General features: G+C 35.9%; 1 protein-coding gene across 6 annotated transcripts in view; it reads left to right on the forward strand.

Annotated features, from left to right (window-relative positions):
- The window catches only part of PTPRD (protein tyrosine phosphatase receptor type D), a 1,297,083-nt gene that overhangs the window by 1,264,088 nt on the left and 12,098 nt on the right, over window positions 1-20,897 (forward strand). For all 6 annotated transcript variants that reach the window (XM_052775887.1, XM_052775885.1, XM_052775888.1 and 3 more), the window contains 4 exons: window positions 14,299-14,584; window positions 15,067-15,245; window positions 16,487-16,613; window positions 17,595-17,720. In XM_052775887.1, the coding sequence (XP_052631847.1) occupies window positions 14,299-14,584; window positions 15,067-15,245; window positions 16,487-16,613; window positions 17,595-17,720 (718 nt within the window). The remainder of the gene's footprint in view (window positions 1-14,298; window positions 14,585-15,066; window positions 15,246-16,486; window positions 16,614-17,594; window positions 17,721-20,897) is intronic.

Raw genomic sequence — 20,897 nt, forward strand, 5'->3', positions numbered from 1 at the left:
GTGTGTTTAGTGGGAAGAAGTCTGAGGTGAAAACAAGTGACAACTGAAGAACCCACCATATAAACATCTGAATGCATTGTATTCATGTAACAGTGACCAGAAAAAAAATGCATAGTTCTAACTGGTGAAATTAACTGTGAATATAATATAAGTATAACCATTGAAAATTACTAGACTTTATAAGACATGTTCTGATAAGTGCATGTCAAACAAATGCAAATGGAAGTCTTCATAACAAAATTTGTGTGATGAAAGCAAAGAAAAATACAGAATTGCATGATCAGAATTTACGATAACATTAGTAATTATTTGTTACTAGTGTCCATGCAACAGTCATCTTTGCATCTAATTTACACATCTACTTTTGATAATTAACAGTTTGCTAACTGCCTATGCAGTATTGAGTTTGAATCTAATATAGAAGTCAAAAACATGTTGAGAAATATCATGCATACATTCTACCAGTCAAACCTCTTACTTGTGCAGAAAAGTTGACAGATTTTTAAGCTGAAAACTTAATTAAAATATAATTAAAGCTACATTATTTTTAAGTAGAAAACATAGATCATTGCTGAAAGGACTATGAAGCACCAAAGGTAACATCAAGGCCTAATCTAAATGCAGATTTTTTTAATATATGTAATCAGATATTTGGGTAGGACTGCCTGTATGAAAAAGGTGTAGTGGTAATAATATAAATGCATAATGCCATTGCAGTCTTTTTCCAGGAAAAAATCTATACTTTTCTGTCTATATCCACCAGAAAAGATAGTTTAGCAAAGATCAAATCAAGGTAAAGTTAAATTTAGAAATATATTTGTTGTAAATTGCCATGTTCCGTGATCCTCTCTTGAGTTGCATTCTCTGAAAGACAGCAGTATCATTATTTTCAGTGTGAGATTTGGTAGAGGAAAGCAGCTAAATCAAAGGTAAAGCTGGATGCAAAAAAACCCATAATAACACTAAAGAAATTTAGCAATCCCTTCATGTTTGTAGATACTTTTCATAATGTGGGTTCAGATCTTGACTTAGCTTATTTAGAATAACTTGCCTTAAGATTTTTCTATGGTGTTTGAAATACTTGATGCAGGTAGATGCTTTTTCATTTACAGACTGTTATATTTTAAGTCTGTATCCTTTCTGTCCCTTTGCACAGAAGTTGAGTAGTACCACGATCCAACTGGTGTCTCTGCATGACTTGCCCTAATTTGCAGAGCTGATCTAGAAAAAAGGCTTTCTTTAATGAAAAAATGCAGGCTTAAACTCTAGGATTCTGCATTGGTGAGGCTGTAATGTGTGGTCTGATGATAGTGGAGAAAGCACACGTTTTTATTTGAAGTTGGATTAGTGCAGGCAAACAGGTGCTAATCAGATCACAGTAAAATAGCACCAGAGGGTGTTTGGAGCTTTATGCCACTATGTTTTCAAAACATCACAGAAACTTTAGTAGTTGGTTCAGTAACACTACATAAAAGCTTAACATGTAAGTGCAATCCCCTAAGTTTGAATCTCTCTTTTTAATGCCAGCACCAAGGGGCATATCTTTAAGATACTTTGTGAAGTTTTGGCAGGTACTGTTAATGCTGCTATTGGAAACAGAAAAACTTGGATGTTTTGGAGAATGTGACTGTTTTAAGTAAATCCATGTCTGAGTATACTAACATAACCTGTTAGCACAGTAAAAAAAAAATAATTTTCAAAAAATAAGAGAATGCAATGTGATCTTGTATTTCTTAAAATAGAGTACTTACCTAATTTTTGTTCAGTGTTTCAGAATAAAAAATAAAATTTAAAAAATATATATATATATATATCTAAGGCAGTGATTTTCCAGTGGATTGTTTTACTTCACATCTATATCTCTTGAACCTCCCTACCACTTTTGCCACATGCCTCACAAGTGTTCATTTTCTAATCCTGGTGGTGAGTAGGTTGCAGATGACTGCCTATCCTTTTTCATGGTGGGGGGTAAAAGATCCCCTCAGCACATATTCAGGAATCTGTCAAAGAAGATTGAAAAATACTAAAAGCTTCCTCATCCTTTCCTTCTCCCTACCCTGAGAACAGCTCAGGATCTTTCTTAACTTCCCTGGGCTGCTGAAAGCTCTGGAGAGGAAAAGATAGTAAAGGCATTTTAGTATGACAAGTGTTTTAATATCACAAACATTCTAAAATTTCTGTGCTTTACCCACATGTCTTTATCCAGCAGCTATTGGGTTGCTGCTGTGTATTAAACTGAGCTGGATATAATCTATATACGAAAACACTGTAACACTATTTCCTCTCCAGCTGCTAGCTGTAGGTCACCATAGATATCATTAAGAAAACTTTATTCTCAAAGTCTTCGTTCACAAATAAGAAGCAAAGGCAGAGGGATAAGGCTGTTGTTAGATTCTCTTCTTAAAACAATGCATAGGTGGTGACCCTGCTTAGGATGTTTAGTTCCTCTTAATATAAAAATACAGCAATGAATAAATGTCTGTGTTTTTCGTTGTACTCCATTTTTATTGATAGTCTGGGTTACTCTGACCATGCAGTCAGAGTAACTGACAGGGAGTCATTTCATTTCTATGCATACCTTTCTTCTTGGGAGTTTTTTCTTTTCTGCATGTACCTTATACAAAATACACCAAGGCTTGCAGAGTTTGATACCTTGGGAGCTTGATCTCTGTTTAAGGAATTGGAACTAGATGCTCTTCATTTAGGCATTTTTGGATGGTTGTTCTCTCTTCATTTAGTTGTTGGAATTGTAGAATCTACTGGAAAATGAGAAAAAGTCTAGAAGAAAGGTTGGTAGTGCTAGCTGGCAGAAACAAAGACTGATGTCCCACCAGCACACTGATTGAGGGGTCATCGGTATAGCAAGACACTACTTGATAGTTACTTGTGTAATGCGTGGCATCACAGAGGGACAGGAGTTGGGACTTGCCTTCATATTCTCACCATAAAAACTTCGAAGGTTGTGAAAATTTAGATTCCAAAAGCTTCACAGTTGAAGACCCTGGCTGTTTTATGCAGAACATACAAGAGTTTTCACCTAATTACTGTGCTATGCTCATGCAATTATAGACAAAAAGCAGAGTCTCCATCTGTATGCTGATAAAGCCAGTGATGGATGGGTAATGCTGGAATTTTTTTTCCCTGTTTCAAATTTGAGTGTCATTACTTAGGATCATCTTGATTGCAAAGATGCCAGTTACCTTTCCCAACTGATCACTCTTTAACTTAAGGGCAGTCTGGGTCTTATTAGCTTAGCTCTCTAATTTGTTTCCTTAAAGTTAGGTGCTCACATATGAAAACCTGGAAGTATGAACATGACAAGGATTACCATACAGTGGTTAATGTGACAGTGTGCAGGGTCCTTAAAGACTGGCTAGGGTACCTTGATATTTTTAGTTTGAATAGGAAAATACTATGCTACATTATCTAGAAATCCTAGAAATCCCTGAGGTGTCAAACACCAGCAAACTGATGCTGATCCACTTTCAACTTTTTTCTTAAGATAGAAACCAGTTCTGCACAGCAAACCAGCCTTTCCTAAAATCTGAACTGAAGCTGCTGTATCTACAGTATATGCTTCTGTTGTTTATAAGCATAAAAACTCAATAAGTATCACTGGAACCATTATTAAAATTCAAAAGCATATAAATAACAAGTAATAGCAGTATTTCTTCATTCAGGTTCAAATAATGGAAAATACCTACTTGTGGTCTTTTTGATTAAATAAATCCCATGTGTATAAAGCCATCTTTGGTTGGCACTTAGACTGTGGTTCAGGGGGTTATACCCCCGCTGCTGTGACTCAGGGCTGGATTATCTTTTGAAATCCTAAAAAGCTGCTATGACTGTGTAGGGCAAGATTTTGTTTCTGGTAGAAGTCAGAAATCTGTAAAGGAACATAATGAATGATATTACTAGATAGAATCTAGTGGTCTAGTGGTCTATCTAGGCCAGTGTCCTGTCTCTGATACGGCAAATGCCAGAACTTTCAGGGGAAAGTCAGCAATATTTCAGTAAAGTTTCCTTCCCAGCAGCAAGCAGTTAGTGACTACTTTAGCCCTGCTTCATGAGGATTTCAGTTCTTTTCCCCCGTTATTCCTTTAGCTACCTAGAGAAACTGGTGGATACTTTATTGTTCATATTCTTGATTGTACACATATTTTAAAGAACAAAACCAGACAGTCTTATCTTTGATGTTTTTCCTTGTCTAAGTATTATTCTCTGACAAGAAGTTTCACACATCATGTTAGAAGATATCCATATATTGTTATTTTAAACATATCTCTTCACTAAATGTCTTTGGATAAAGGGAGAAAAAAAAACGTTCTTTAATGCTGTTTCTTGTTTTACATGTCTACAACTTTCCCTTGTGTTCATCCATCGTAGCAAACTAGGACAGCAAAATATACTAACCTCTTTCAGTACTTGTCATATGGAGGGAGATGGCAGGGAATCCTCACATCCCTAGTCTTTTTGCTGGCTGTCTCTGCTCCCTTATTTGTGATGTACCCTTTTTGTGTAGCCTTAGTAACAGTAACTAGTCCACATTCTTTTTATTTTTTTTTAGTAAGAGGTAAGGCACCAAAAATAGTTCCAGAATTATGCCACATTTTCTTGCTAAGTTGTCCAGTGGAGGTACTGAGTCCTGACTTGGATTTGGCCAACAAACGGTTTTGACTGAGCAGGTCTCCTGGAGACTGATGACTTTTCACTCAGTGAAGTAACCTGCCCCTTATTAAAATGTAATGATTTTCTGTAAAAATTTTTAACAGAAGCAATGCCTTTTCCATGTGTTATATCAAATTACAAATATGTCGGTGCTGATAATTATTTCCATATATATATTATCATGTCCTACAAGGCTTGTAATTTCCTTTGACCTAAGCTGTAGTTTGATACATTATTTGATCAGTGCTCTTAGTGAGTCATTTTATCCATATGTATTTAGTTAATTGGTTATTTTTCTCCCCACCGATGTTTATATATAATATAGTCTACAAAGGAAAAGGAAATCTGACTGCTTGCAGCTGAATCTAGTAAAAGAGCAGTTAGGTTCTATCACAGCCAGCAGCTGTCCGTAATGAATTCTGAATTAAAATTATGAGTGAAGAAAAGAACCCAGCCATCTGCAGGAAATGTGAAAATATTTTTATAACCCAATAGCTGAATTCTGGAAAGGGGTATCTCTGAGATTTCCCAGCTGTACCTACAGTAAATTCCAGAATATCCATGGACACACAGTATACTGGAACACATTGCATCAACTTGGCTACCCGGCATATTTGGCTAACTTCGAACAGGCTGTATTTTTATCTGAAGTAATCAGCATGAAAGCCTCTTTAAATCATCTCCCTGTGTCTCTAGAAGTAAAATGCAGCTTTAAAAATAGTCCTGTTATCTTTTCATGGAGGCTTTCCAATCAGTATTCTGCCCTGAATATTAATCTTTCTTCGTTTTTCATACTTTCGTAGACTTACCTCACAGTCTCATCACTTACTATCAGATTTTGTCAATGACTGCTGTTCCAAGTGAATCCTGCATTGTGGTGCCTATTTTTTTTTGTCACCTGAATTTTAAAAATACTGTTTAATGGTTTAAAAATTAGCATAATACTATCCAAGCTCATTTTACAGCTACTTTGAAACTTCTACGCCAAATCCCCCAAGATTTTCATTATAACTTGTCCACAGTATTTGTTCTAAAGTTCAAAATCCTGTAAAAAAGAGAGATTAGTGTCCAACCTCTAAATGACAAATTTTGATTAAGAAATGTGAAATGATCAGTGGTATTAACCTTTCACAACCTGATTTTCTACTATGTTACAGAGAATTCATGCTGTTATAAAGACTGCTAAGGTTATAGAAAAGAAACATCAGAAGTAGTGCCAGTAATCAAGCTCTTCAGCTGTCGGTGGAGTATTGTCGGAGGTATCAAAAAGGGTGTTCATTCTTTTCAACACTTGGTCTAAGAAAACAGAGGCCTATCAAGAGCCTTGTTATGAGCTCTTCAGAGAAACCTCATAGTCTTTTCTCCTCTATTTTCTGCTGTGTAACATCTCACTGCATTATTACCATATTGCAACCATTTCAGTTTAAACCAAATCTAAGGTGGCAATATCACGTTTGTCTCACATTCTGAATGTATCCTCTAGATATATCAGTTCTCCATGGAAAAGGAAGAGATGTTGAGGTGGAGATCCAAAACAGTATGCCTTCTACTAAAGTCCCATGAGCTTCAAGCTTGAGGACTAATTTCTGGTTATTTCCAAGATTTCAAAGTAGGGAAAAAAAAAGATGAAAAAGGATTTGTAGACATGTAAAGCCCAGTTCATTTAGTTCTTTGAACTGTGATTGGTACTGAAAAAAAAGCTAACGTGGACTGAGAAGACCTGGTACTATGTCTTTTTTGCTTTGTACTTACCGGATGAAGTATTGTGTCCAGATGACAATCCGGGACCTCATCACTGTCCTGTCAGTCTAAAACTCAAGCATAACAAATGGCAAATGGTAGTCTTCTGGCTTTAGAAACAGGGATCTTGAGGGCAGCTGGTGTTAAGAAAAAGAAACAATTGTTGACCACAATAGGTACACAAACACCTAGAATTGGGGAGGAGTCCAGAAGGACACTGAAACTGGGAAGTACCTTAGTGTTCAGCAAGTACTTTCAAGGTCATCTTGTTATCCAGTACTGCAGAATGCATTTCTTCCCACCTTCTTTAATTCATTTTCAGATAGCATCAGTTCACCTTCCTATTTCCCACACAGACAGGGTAATAGCTCTTCTACATGTTCCACATGAAAATGTAATCAAAGCACAGAAATATGCAAAAGTACAAAACAACTCCTCAAGACGTTCCACCCTGAGAACACAAAACAGGTTGAAATGCAAGGAAAGCAAGGAGTGCTTGTTAGCAGCAAGCAGCATAATTTCTGCTCATTGACTTCTTTGCTGTGCTGTAATCTTCACTTTTATTTATTGATGATAGGATCGCAGTGTACTTCCTCTCATAAATTACCCAGAAGTATCATTTTCTGTATTTACTACAGCTGTTCATGCATAGATCTGTATTTAAGTGAAGGTAACCAGTCACAGTAAGATGTGTTTTTAAAATTAACCTCAAAATACATTCTTTTTCTAAATTCTATTTCAGTAAATTTTAGATCTTTCTTTAGTGGAATGCATAATGACAAGAATGCTTTGTGAATTCATTGTACAGTACAAAGATTGTAAAATATACACTGAAACTTAACAAATCTCACAGAGAAGATATATTTAGGATAGTTACTCTTTGATGCTAAATACAGAATGCAGTATGCAATTTATAAGATTGTATTTAGAGAAGTAGGAAAATAAGGACGATATCTGAGAACTGGATTAATTTTGAAATAAAAAATCACAGTAAATCCTTGTGCACAGATAGTATAGAGAAATACAGTTTATTCTAATTTCTTTTCTTTATATATCTGAGTAATTGAAGAAATCAGGTGATATAGTGATTTACAGTAAGGTGTATATATAAGAATCCTCTATGAAAAGTAGGATTATGGCATGTATTGCTATATAAAATCAACAACCAACTCTGAAGGGAAACCAAGATAAGAAAAAGAAGTGGTATGAAATAGGGTCAATGAACTTTTCAGCTGTCATATTGTGTCATTTCCTCTATATTCCATCTCACAAGCAGAACAGTAAGAGATCTTTTTTTCATGAACAATTTATGATTTCAGGGAAGAAGCAGGCAGAAGTGCTCTGTGGTATTCTGTCCCTTTTAAGGAAGAAAAAACAAGGATCAGAAATAAGTGCTCTCCCTTTTCAATGGCATAGTTCCTAAAAGTGTCAGGTAGCCAAAGGCAGAAGTGTTGATGGAAAGGAAGAGGTCTGGATGATCTGGTTAGCAGATCGGGGGGTGGAATGCTTGTGCTTTCTTTTAAGTATGTGGGACTATGAGACCAAATCTAGACAGTGACTTTAAGCTTCTCTCCCAGGACATGTCTAGAATGTTATTTTCCTAGAGTGCCTATCCAAATTGCAGAAAAGTCTAATAAAATGATTTCTGTAGGAGAAGTTGTGTCTGGAACTTGTTGGTTAATAACCCTTAATGGGTCTTTTCTTCCATGAATTTCTCTTTGGCATCCATGGTATTCTGCAACAATGAGTTTCACAATTTAATTATGTACTGCATGAAAAACTACTTCCTGTTTGTTTTAAATTCTCTGTCTCATCATTTCGTTTCATGATCATATTTCTTGTATTACAGGCAAAAAATGAATAGTCATTTCCTTTTCACCTCTTCCACTTAACACAAGGTTTTATGCTCTTCTTTCATATCTCACTTTCTCTTGAGTCTTCTCTGCTCCAACCTGAGTTATGTGGTTTGATTAACCTCCCCTTCATACATTGTCATCCTCTTTGATAGGTTTGTTTCTTCAACTTTATGATTTCTCCACCATTTTTGAGATGGGCCACACTGCTCATTGTGGAGGAGTGCAGGGGCAGTCCTTTGGCATGCAAAATGCCCTCAGAATGGATTCAAGGGAAAATTTGGAATCCTTCAGTAAATAGTGGATACACAGGGTGGTGAGTGTGAGAGTGACTGAAGATATCACACTAAATCCTTCTAATTAGTTCTACAGAAACCTCCTAGATCTAATTGCAGTGAAAAAATGTAACTTCAGGTAAATGGCTGTCACATTTTAAAAGTGTGCTCAGAAGTTACCTGTGGCTGTAATATTTGTGGTTTGAGATGTTATTTTCCTTCACTCCATTACATTAATGAACTACTTAAATATCTTTTACTTTCATAGTGCAACATGGTACATCTTCCTCCACTGCTAACATGTAAATTATTTCTAACACTTTTGAGCTATCAGTTAGTGGAGTTGCTTTACATTATGCACTTCCACAGCTACATTCCTGTATTGCTTTGAAGCTATGTAGGAGTCCTTCTGAATTTCTGTAAAGTTCTGGCTCATGGCAGACCTGGATTTAAAGTCAGGTGAGGGGATTTGAACTGCTGTAATGGAATGACTTTGTCAGAAGTGTCTCTTAAAACATTTTTGGTTTGTTTTGTTGAACATTACTAATGCTACATTTTTATCCTGCATGGAAAACTTAGATTTTAAAATTATTTTAATAAACAATTATTCCCTGTACATGGGATTTGTTAGAGAAATTTCTTGGAGTTTTGATTCTGTATTTTTTAGTATTTGAGAGTTTGTTTGTGTTCATGTTACAATCTGGCAAGACAGCTTCTTGTGCTTGATCTCTCCAGAGCTGAACTCAGGATTAGGTGAAGAACAGATTTACTTCCTGAACATTATTACATGTCTGCAATCTCATATTACAAAAAATTGGGCCTAAATCTGGGGCAGTTATATTTAAAGAATTTATGGTGATGGTAGAATTCTGAGAACATACAGACTGAAACGAAAATCTTCATAAAGCTCAGTAAAGGAAGAAAGATCTAAGGCTGACTTTTGATTTGTGAGCCTCCTATGCTTTTGCCAGCTATCTATGAGAACCCTGAGGAGCGCTAGATTGAGCTTTATCTACTTGTAGTGAAATCTCCTGTTTTCTGATTTTTTTCTTCCCTTATTCTTTTTAAGAATCTTTATATGACTTTAATGACAAATATTGTTGCCTCCATGGATAGCATAGAGATGAAGAAAACACAATGGCTGAAGTCTGTTGCTCGGTGAAGCATTACACCTAAAAATGTGTCGTATACCATACTTGATTGCTGGTATCCAACAATAACCACAGTGAGAAGAAAAGAAAGTCATTGTGGACTTGCAGATCAATTCTCGAAGGTCTCTTATAAGCTGGTACCAGAATTCTTGAAGCAGTCAGGTATCTCTTCTAAAATGAAATTTAAATTTACCTCTTTACACTAAGTCTTTATGCTATTTCAGTCAGATGTATCCCTTCAAAAGGATGTTCAGTGGTTTCATAAGGGCCTTTTTTGCTGCTTCCTGGACAGAGCGGTGATTTTCCACAGTGTTCTAATTTCCTAACAGGAAAAGGAGAAAATAATCTAAATATTGCCCTTGTTAGAACTACTACAGAATTTCTGTGGGATTGGAATGTAACTAGTCATATGAAGTTCCTCAACAAAATCCAGGCATTTTTATATGTTTCCCATATCACAAGCAATTTTATGTACTTTCAGTTCATAAATGCAAGCTTCATTCAATCTGAAACTGTAATATTCAATAAAATTTTCCCCTGATATGAGTCAAAAATGTCTTAAATGATTTTTGGTCCATATTTTACTGTCTTTGCTTCCAATTAAATGATCTGTGGATACTGGCAGTTACACTGCCTTCCTTTGCCAAATCACTGAAGTATCAGTAAAAGGTCATCATTTAAACAGCTACAAATTAATCACAAAAGCCAACCTTTAACACATCCATACAGTGATTTTAATGTGGAATGGCCCCCTTATGCCTCTTAATTTTTCTTTCTGTGAATTGCAGCTGTGTTGCATCACAGGACATTAAACATGTTTCAGCTCATGGGACTGAGTCAGTCATTTTTTTAGAAATTGAAAACAAATGTTATAATAGGATAAATGGTAATATCTGAAGCAATAACAGTTTCCTAGTAGGCATGCCTATTTAATAGATTGCTTAGGTTTTCAGCTTGTAAACTTAACAGTATCTTTCACTGGCTGAAATGATAGAATTTTCTTTTAATTGTAAGTTTGACAGTAACAAAAAAAGACGCAAACAAAAAAGACAGGAAATTCAATAACAAGTGTAGAATTAATTTTTGAAATTATTCTCACTAGCTGAATTATCATCTTTAGCACAAAGTAGACAGGAAAATTTTTTTGATGTTCCAGTGGCATATTAGTGAAGATTCGAACTGTATGGCTTCCCAGCAGTGTATTGGTGCCATATTAAGTCTGTATGACAGCAGAAAAGAAGGAGAAACAGGGAATAAGGATAGAGTATTTTCTTGCTCTTGTATAGGAAGCTGTTAGAGTTTGGAGTTAGGCTGTATGTGGGTGCAAGGAGGAAGGAAGTTAAAATATTCATAGCATTGGTTCCATTTTTACCTGGAAACTGAAAAGGGTAGTCTGGTAGACACATAGCTTATTTATAATTGGTAGAGTTGGAATGTCCTGAACACCTTAAAGTAGTAAAATATCTTGGATAAAATGATCCCGAGAGGAGTGTGTCAGGAGCCCAGTGGAGCCAAATGCCTCAATAAATGTAGTGTGTCAGCCCCTCCATCCTTATCATGAAAACATTGGTGCATAGTAATGTGTTTTGGTCTGATGTCATGATCTTCACAACCACTGCATAAACCTGTAAACTAGCAAATATCTTCTATGGTTCAGTATGCTAGTAACTATTCCTCTTTGAGTTTGCTCGTGGGAAGAATAAATACATAAATGGTAATACAAGACATGAAGAGAAGAAATGAAAACTGCTCGTTGCAGCTGAAGGTGCAAGCTTTTAACTGGGTTGGAATTTGCAGTTGTGGTCTGTATGTACCAGTGAACCTTTTAATGTTTGATCTGAAAAATGGCATATCCAGTTATAAACAGTGCTGGAACATTAATTCATTAATACATGATAGGAAAGAGAACCATATTCTAAACTACTGAGAACATCTGTACTGTCAAACCTTCTTATTTCTCACTTGGCCAGTACTTGTTAGGCTGATAAAAACTGAATGCGAAGAGGTATCATTTAAGGAACGGTTTAAAACTATATAAACCAATCTGACATACAAATGTGTGCTACTTGTTGGGATTTCTTTGGAATAAAAAAAAAAATAGCAATAGTGAGACAATTTTCTGAGGTGTTCTCCATGATTATTACCAACATTAAGGTCACTAAGGTTTCCTGGAATACAGAGGGTTTTTTTATAGAAGGCAAATGAACTCCCATTTAGCTAGGATAGGCATCATTTAATTTCTCTGTATATTTTCTTTCTCTACAACTTCCATTGATCAATATCATTGATTGGTAAGTTTTCTTAAGCTCAGAATATTGATTCATTATTGCCAGAGTGGCATCTAAGGAAGTTGAGATTGATGCATTTGGTCTGTTAGCAGAAGTCCTCAGCTGTTTGAAGGGGATCTGATTCTGGGAAGAGTAATTGGTGGCAAGAATATGTGATTAGCAATATGTAAATATGGAATCTTAGAAACAAAACTTACCTCTTGTGAGAGTAAAGCATCTTTCTGCTCTGTACTTCTTTCTGATTTGGTTGTAAGTAAATGCAGTTTGCTGGTAACTAACAAAGATTCTTAAAGCGTCATACAAGAAATAAAAGTTTAACCTTAATTATCAATTTCAGGATGGACTTATATTTAATATCTCATGAAAATATAGGAAATGTGAGGAAATCTTGGGTTTTATATAATTGTCCTCTAGAAGCTGTGTTGTAATTGTTTTTATTTCTTTCTCTCTCTCTCTTTTCAAGAAACGGCAGTTTGTGGTGTTCTTAACTATCCTTAACTTAGATAATGTCAATGTCTTGAGGGTTTATAAACTGTTGCTTACTATACTACGTACTGCATTTCATGCCACTGAAAACAGTTAAGCATTTAGAAGGCCAGAAACTATCATTCATTGTCACAGACATGAAGTGATCCCAGATATAAAAATGATACCAAAACCCATTATATTTTACACTTGTGCTTTATATAGCTACACATATGCAAATAGTTTAAATCAAACTTCATAAAGTTCAGTCATATACATGGCTGCAAAAAGACAGTCATCCATCTGAACTTTTGATTCAGTACAGTTGATGCCCAGACACCTCCATAAAAGAATTCCTGTAGAGATTTTAGCAAATATGGCTCCATTTAGCACACAAGTTGCATATTCAGACCTTCAGTATATTTTCTGTCTTGTGTATTCTGTAGTCTTTTTCATATTCCTTCTACATCATTCTGTTCAGTTATGCCACATGTGTAATAAAGGATCATGTATGACTAATAGTAATCACATCAAGGTGAGAACTGTAATTCTCTTTTTCCTCTCCTGATTGTATAATATTGTCCTCAGGAGTTATTAAAGGTAGCCCATGCATGTAACTAACAACACCTTTAAAACAGGGAGGGAATGACTGAAATTCCTTGAAAGTCTGGCACATTTTGACAGCAGGTATCATAAAAATAAACTGCTCTTAAGTAGATCTATTACTGAGACAGGTTTAAATCTCTTAGATCAACTGAATATTTCATGATCAAGGTTTATTCCTGTGTCAAGCTCACAGTAGCTCACCCATGTCTTCTTCTACCCTCAAGTCCCACCAAAGAGGGAAAAGCAACCTTCTAGCTCAGAGTTGTTCATGAGGAATCCCTTACTGTGCAGAGAGCTAAGAAGTAGTAGTTTCTTTGGCCTCAACAGGATTGATGTGAGTTCACTTCAGCTCCTGCCTAAAACCAACAACTGACTTACGTAACTCAGAACCTGTGAGGAAGCAGTAACTTTGCCTCTGCCTGAAAAATATTACTCAGCAGTCTGGACATTAATTCAATGCTGTGATTTCAAGCTTTGTCTCTAAGCATATGTTAGTCCTTTTATAACCTGTCCTTTGAAATAATGTGATGACTGAGGATCCTGGTCCAGGTTCTGGCCATTCCAGATCTTTCTTACATTTTCCTAGACATGCAAGACAGACATTGAAGTGGCCAGCTGGGGATTTCCCCAGCCTACAGCTAGCACAGCTAACTAGGCATGGCTCTGCATTGCAGAGAGTAACAGTATAGCCTGGCTAAGTGAAAAAGCAGAGGACAGAACAAACTGTGTTAACAGGAGCCTCATTGACAGAGTTGGGAGTGGGATAAAAAGTTTACCTCCAAAGCACAATAGAAATATGTAAGACTTATTTTCTGAAACATTTTTGGTTTGCCAATAAATTCACCTCTGTAAACAGAATAGCAACAACAGCATGTTTGAGTTAGAAAGCAAGCTACAAATAAAGCTTGAATTCTTAAAGGATTAATCATCTCCAGTAATTTCCATTTTTAAGAACATATATTTCTAGTACATGTTGCAATGTGTTTTATTTCTATTATAGTCAAGCCTGAAACTTGCAAGACACAAAGATCTCATATAAAAGCATTCCACGTTCTCAATTGCTTGTAATGGGTGTTAAAGGAGTTTACTTATTTCAGGGCACTAACCTCTTTCATAAAAGCTGATGTTCGTATTCAGAAGAATGTGCTGTTCAAATCAGTGTTACGAAACTTTAAAACTTGAATGCCATAAAAGTAAGCACAATGCATGGACTAGTCCTTCATGTTTTTCCTCCTGTGTTCATTTCTTTTAGTGCTGGAGTCGGCAGGACTGGCTGTTTCATTGTGATAGATGCCATGTTAGAGAGAATAAAGCATGAAAAGACTGTAGATATTTATGGCCACGTAACTCTAATGAGAGCGCAGAGGAATTACATGGTTCAAACTGAGGACCAATACATCTTTATCCACGATGCACTGCTGGAAGCAGTGACATGTGGAAATACCGAAGTGCCAGCCAGAAACTTGTATGCATATATCCAGAAGCTGACACAGATAGAAACAGGCGAGAATGTCACAGGAATGGAACTGGAATTTAAGGTACTGGGATTTTATGTTGTGGGGAACCAAAAACAAATGGTGTAACACTTAATCCTGCTCTGTCCTCCAGTTGTTTCCAGTAATCAAAAGATAAGACATCGGCAGGCTAAAATTTTATATTAGGAAGATGATCCTTTGTAAAATGTATAATTCTATCTTCAGTTGGTGTCCAGAAAAGAACTGTTCAGTGAGGGTAGTTTAACCCTACTGTTCCTTTATTGTTTCAATAGCTTGAAATGTGTGTTTGTGTAATGGTTTAATAGTCAAATTTGTCCATATGCATTAATGGAGCAGACATTAAACATTTATCAGGTGTTAAAAGAAGCTTTACAAATATTTAGGTAATGCAATAGAATATGGAAAAGTAAGCATCTGAAATTGAAATTATTCATTAATGGATAATGAGCAGAGATCATCAAATCTGATAGTATCATTTGGTGTTGTTACATCTGGCCTTAATTCTTTTAATTTATTTTGAACAGCGTCTTGCTAGCTCTAAGGCTCACACTTCAAGATTCATCAGTGCCAATCTTCCATGTAATAAATTCAAAAATCGCCTTGTCAATATTATGCCATATGAGTCTACAAGGGTATGCTTGCAGCCAATCCGAGGAGTAGAAGGGTCTGATTATATTAATGCCAGTTTCATTGATGGATACAGGTACTAATGTTGATGTGTTCTCTTGTGGACTGTTTTAAAAGTTTACAAAATTATTTATGTAATTACATTGAAAATAACAAAATTTAGTATTGAAATTCAGTATTGTTTATTATCTGTGCATGCCATGTTTGATTGGGTGGGGTTTTAAATATTAATAAAAGGTTTAGATTTTCACCCATGCAATACAGGAAAATTCTGTCTTAAACATTATAGTTTTACCTACCTTTAAACCATTGAGAATTCCCAGTATGTTTTACATGCTGAAAGTTACTGAGATTTTAAGCGCATTCATGATTTGGAACTTCTGTTTCTTCACAACTATTCTGCTTAAAAAGATACATAGAAATAACATACAGGAGATACAGTCTCTATGTCCAGGTGATAACCTGTGATCCTGGAGAACTGATTAAGACTAGACCTAGCCACCAAAAGCATTTTATGCATAAACAGTTGTGTAGCGCACCAGCATCTTCATGACAACACGGAGCAATATGCTCTCAGCTGACTTAAGCACCTGGTAGAAAAAGGCATAAAGGAGAAATGGTATAGTTTCCCTAAGGCAGTTTAGGTGTACCTGAGTATCCATATCCACAGAGATCATTTTCTGAGCATCTGGTCATAAGTGGAAACAACGTTCATCTCCACTGTCATCCACAAAGGTGTTTCTGTTGATTGAAAGAAGTAAGAACAACATGAACTGGTCATCATCTTATAAAGCTGCTGATTCAGAGGCTTTTAACAGCTTGGTGGTAGCTTCCACTAGTAGGATATTAAGGCCTGGAAATGTTGTGCAATCCATTCCTGAATTTTCTTCCTGCCTTACTTTTGCTGGAGGCATCAGACTGTTGAAAAGGAGTTAATAAAGAAACTCCTTGATGCTATAATTCCTAAACTTAATAGATTGTTAGACAGTTATTTCTGCAAAATGAACCAGCACAACTAAGTGTTTCTTAAGTGCTTTTTACAGCACACAAAATTGAGCTATTAGAGTTGCATTAAAATTTAAATAATAATGATAAAGACATACATCATAATAATAACAGAGTAATTTCCCTCTCAAAGTTCTAAAAATAAAAAGCCATAGTTTGATTAAACATTCATAATAAGGTTTTAATGTGCTTATTATTAATAGTATATAATTTTTTCCTCTAGATAATGTTTACATATAAACAGAGAACATGTGTATCAATTCACTTTTTTGATTAAAATATTTTTCTTCATTTACTTTTTCTTCAACATAGACAACAAAAAGCTTACATAGCTACACAGGGTCCTTTAGCAGAAACAACTGAAGACTTCTGGAGAATGCTCTGGGAGCATAATTCTACAATTGTGGTCATGCTCACTAAGCTACGAGAAATGGGCAGAGTAAGTACTGCTGTAATATTCCTTTACTAAAATGTTTGTTATAATGATTTTTTATTAAAATATTTCATTGTTATGGGAGTTTCCAAAGATAAGGGTGAGGATTTAGGTTCCTTCTCCTTTTGAAATATCGGTGGCATTGCTGATCACCAGGTGTAAGGTTTTCCAATCAGTAGATGTGATGCAATAGACAAGGTAGACAAGGCATTTTGTTGTGGGACACACTGAGATTCAGCAACTGAGTTTGCAAGTTGATATTCCGAAGTGTGCAGAGACAACATTGCTGTCTATTGAAAAATGAAGATTTCTTATTTGGAAACTTTGGTTTTTGCAACGTCTGTTTTTAACAATGTTAAAAGAAAGCGTGGTGTTTTTGAGATCTGAATGTCTTCTGTGTGTTCATAGCACTGAACTTTAAAGTTTCAGCACCCAGTTTACAGTCCTAAACTCATTAAATTGCCGCTTTGTGTAATGGAAAGAATAAAGCAGTTTACTATCTGGACAGAATTACATCAAGATAAAGCCAGTATGTGATAAGTGAAGTCTGAGTAAGACCATGTATCTGGGGAATAGAGATGATTCAGGACATGACTAGTGGATGCAGAGACAGAGTCTTGACGGTGGCCAGGGGGACTTGCTTCAATAGGGAAGAAGAAAGAAAACTGAAGGTGGCCTCAAGATTTAAATTCCATTCTGTATTGAAAATTAGGCTAGGGATAGCAGTTGTCACTGATAAATAATAGAACTGAGCAGAAGTATAACTGAGTTCAGATATACAGTGACCAGAGAGAACCCCATGGCGATGCAATATTGAAGGTCATTTCTTATTGTAGGTATGGAACTTCATGTTCACAGCAAGACAAACAGTTCATGTTCCTGTCACTAATGGCACTTGCCATGAGTATTACACTTATCTGAGTGAAAAAAGTTTTATGGTAGTGGTCTTGAGTAACAGGAAATGTATTTTGCTTCGTTATTTTGTAGGAAAAATGCCACCAGTACTGGCCTGCAGAGCGGTCAGCCAGATACCAGTATTTTGTGGTAGATCCAATGGCAGAGTACAACATGCCACAGTATATTCTGAGGGAATTCAAGGTTACGGATGCAAGGGTAAGTTAACATAGCATTACACCTGTTCACATAAGTTTAAAAGAAAATGTCAATTTCTTTCTTTTCCTCTCTTTTTTTTTAATAGTTTTATTATTACTAGAAAAACCCTAGGAGAGTACTTTCTATAAGCAATAAACAAAAAGCAGATAAAATTATTATTAAATAGATGGGATCTTTGTGTAAGAACAACTGACTTCATTCAGATATAACATCTGGGCAGCACTACTTCATAAAGTTCTGAATAACTATTTGTGGTGAAATACATTAGATGATTTGAGGACCATTTTCCCTTTTTTCATTTTTGAGGGCAATTTTTGTCACTTACAGCTGTAAATATGTTGGTTTGCACCAACCTCTAGGCTGAGTGAGTAGGAAGGTTAATACATTGAGATTTAAAAACTGCAGAGCAAATAGCATTCATAAGAAAAGCTTAACAAGCTTTGCACATTATAATTTGATTTTTGGCATAGCATGTTTTCAGCACTCTTGTGTATCTGCAGAGTAGATACATGCAGCTGTGACCCTAGCATCCTCATTTTCATACTGCACTTCTTATCTGAATTTCTGAGTCCAAAACTGAGCACTGATGTAAGATTAAGTGTACATAAACTTTAAATATATATTTGGCATTTATCAGACTTCTGATTTCTAGCACTTTAGTCTACATAGCAGGAAAAATTACTGACAGCCTCGGCTTCTGTAAGCTTTGTAGAATACTATTTGTTCAAGCAAAATAGCAGGATGTACGGTCCAGGAATAACATGAGTGATTACTCAGAGTTGCCTGTCAGCATCCAAAATCCTAGACTTTCTCACAGTTAGCTAGACTGCTGCTTTTAATGTTTGCTTCAAGTAAAATTAGGTACTACTGACAATTAGCTAGACAGTATTGTCACTAACCAAGTCAGCATATGAACATTTTAATTTGGCAAATGAGACTTAGGTGTGTGTTTTTGAAAAGAAACTGTAGACACCCTGGACCTGATTTTCATTCTATTTGAAATCTAGTAAGGATCACATGACTCATAGCTTCTCTAAGCCTATTTGTGCTTAACAAAATTGTAGAAGAACAGGCTCCTAACATTAGTCTTTAACCACAGTTGTAAGCATAGACAGTCAAAGCCAATTTCACTACAACTGTGCTGAGAGTTTTCATAGATCATCTGTTAAAAATCTGTTCCATCTCAAGCTGGAAGAGGTCTTATGTGACATACATAGTTCACCAACCTCAGATCACAAAATAACAATAATAACAAAAAGCCACAGATGTAGTTGAAGTGTCTGCAAACAGTATATATTTCCAAAAAGTTCTTTCAAGAGTTTATAATGAACTAGCATATTTATGAAAGTCTGTTTACTTACAGCTAGCAAACCAGTAAAAAGTCTGAAACGGTCGAATAACTTAATTCGCCAGAAATAGTGTTATTGGACTTGATACACCTCTTTTAAAAAGTGTCAAGCATACATGCAGCTTGGCAGTCCTGTTGTGACATTTTACCATCACATATCATCGCATCTCAAATTCTAAAAATCTCTTTACCTTGATGGTCCAAATTTTGTTAAACAATGCACTGGCAAGCTCCCAGGGCCATCTTAAATTTTCTAGATGTGCTGGGAAACTATAGCTCCTTCCAAATTTACTGGAAGCTGTGGGGACTACTTACCAAAATGTACATTCTAGTTTTCCTGTAGTTAGGCTTTGATGGCTGTCACACCTGGTAATTGAGACCATCTAACTAAACTGTTGTATTCAAAGAAGAGTAAATGCTGCAGTGGTTTTAACCAGCCTCTCTCCCTCTTATCACCAAACCCATCCGTAATGTTAGAATATCATCTGTGCTCTGGCAGAGCCAAGCCAGCCAATTATTCCCCAGGGACAAGAAAAGAAGCACACTGCCGTAGTAGGTGTCAGCATCAAGTGTCTGGTGTGGAACTCCCTGTTATTTCTGAAACTGAGCTGTGAATTGTTGTAAGGTGAAATTGACCTCTGTAACTGTTTCAATCTACTGTTTCTGACTGCTTTATACTCACTTTCTCTGTAAACTCCAGAGGTCAATATGTTGGGGCAGTCTCATTTAAGGCTAAACTATCAGTGATGGCTGTAAGAGAGTATTATAAATTCTACATCCTCATCAAAGGACAATTAAATATCCCCTGCAAGGAGCAAGAAGAAACCCAGTCAGCCAATCAATGGGATGATACATTAAAAGCCCTCTGCTCCATGTAGGGATCTGAAAGTTCGTATTTTGATAACTAATTGTGCAAACTGTCACAATATTTGAAAGTAAAGATTTTAATAAAATTTGGCATTTGTATTTGGACTGCTATTGACAAGCATCTCACTAAAAGAAAGCAGCACTGTTTATAATGTCAGTAGCAGAGGGAACTGTGTAAGAAACTCCAGATCAGTTCCCAATCTGCTTTAATGCTAGTCTAACATCAGACTATCTAACGTTGCTTCTGTGCTCATTAAATAGCATTAAATAACAAAAGTTATTGCCATTAAAACTATGTCAGAACAGTTTTCACAGACTTGCACTGGATTATTGAGTTATTATGATCGTGAAATATAACAATACAGTTGATTTAGACAACATTAGTTGATTTTATTCTAGCATAATTCTTATCAGAGTTGGAAGAAGCTGAAGAGCTTCCATCTCCTTAACCAACATGTTGCAAGTGAGTCAGATTTAAGGGCTTCTTTCTTTACTTTAGAAGAATAGGAGGTTATTTTGGAGGAAATAAACCTGTTGTTTTGCTTTCTTGATTAATTAATGTCACGTGCCTAAGGTTATCTGAAGGATTCAATTTCATTATGTCTTCTTGAGGGAAAATGGGATCACAGTGACCACTATGAGAGAAGGCTGCATTAACCAAAGGTCATTTTGGTAGGAAATGTTTAGTTCTTTGTGTTGATGCCCAGAAGAAATAAAATTGGGTAAATGTTTTCGAACAGATTTTTTTTCTTTTAAGTGTGCAAAAACGTTCCACAGAAATAGACTACTAAATTGTCACAGTGGTCTAGTGGGAATATGAGAGATTGTAAGTCAAAGAAATGTATATGTGTCCTCTCATGGAGCAGTGGCTGGCACACACACCCGTTTTCTGTTTACTTTACTCATCTGAGACATGGGAGGCAAAACCCCACAGTACCAGAGGAAACATGAAAGCAAAGTAT

Source organism: Harpia harpyja, chromosome Z (assembly GCF_026419915.1).
Source record: "Harpia harpyja isolate bHarHar1 chromosome Z, bHarHar1 primary haplotype, whole genome shotgun sequence".
NCBI classification, from domain to species: domain Eukaryota; kingdom Metazoa; phylum Chordata; class Aves; order Accipitriformes; family Accipitridae; genus Harpia; species Harpia harpyja.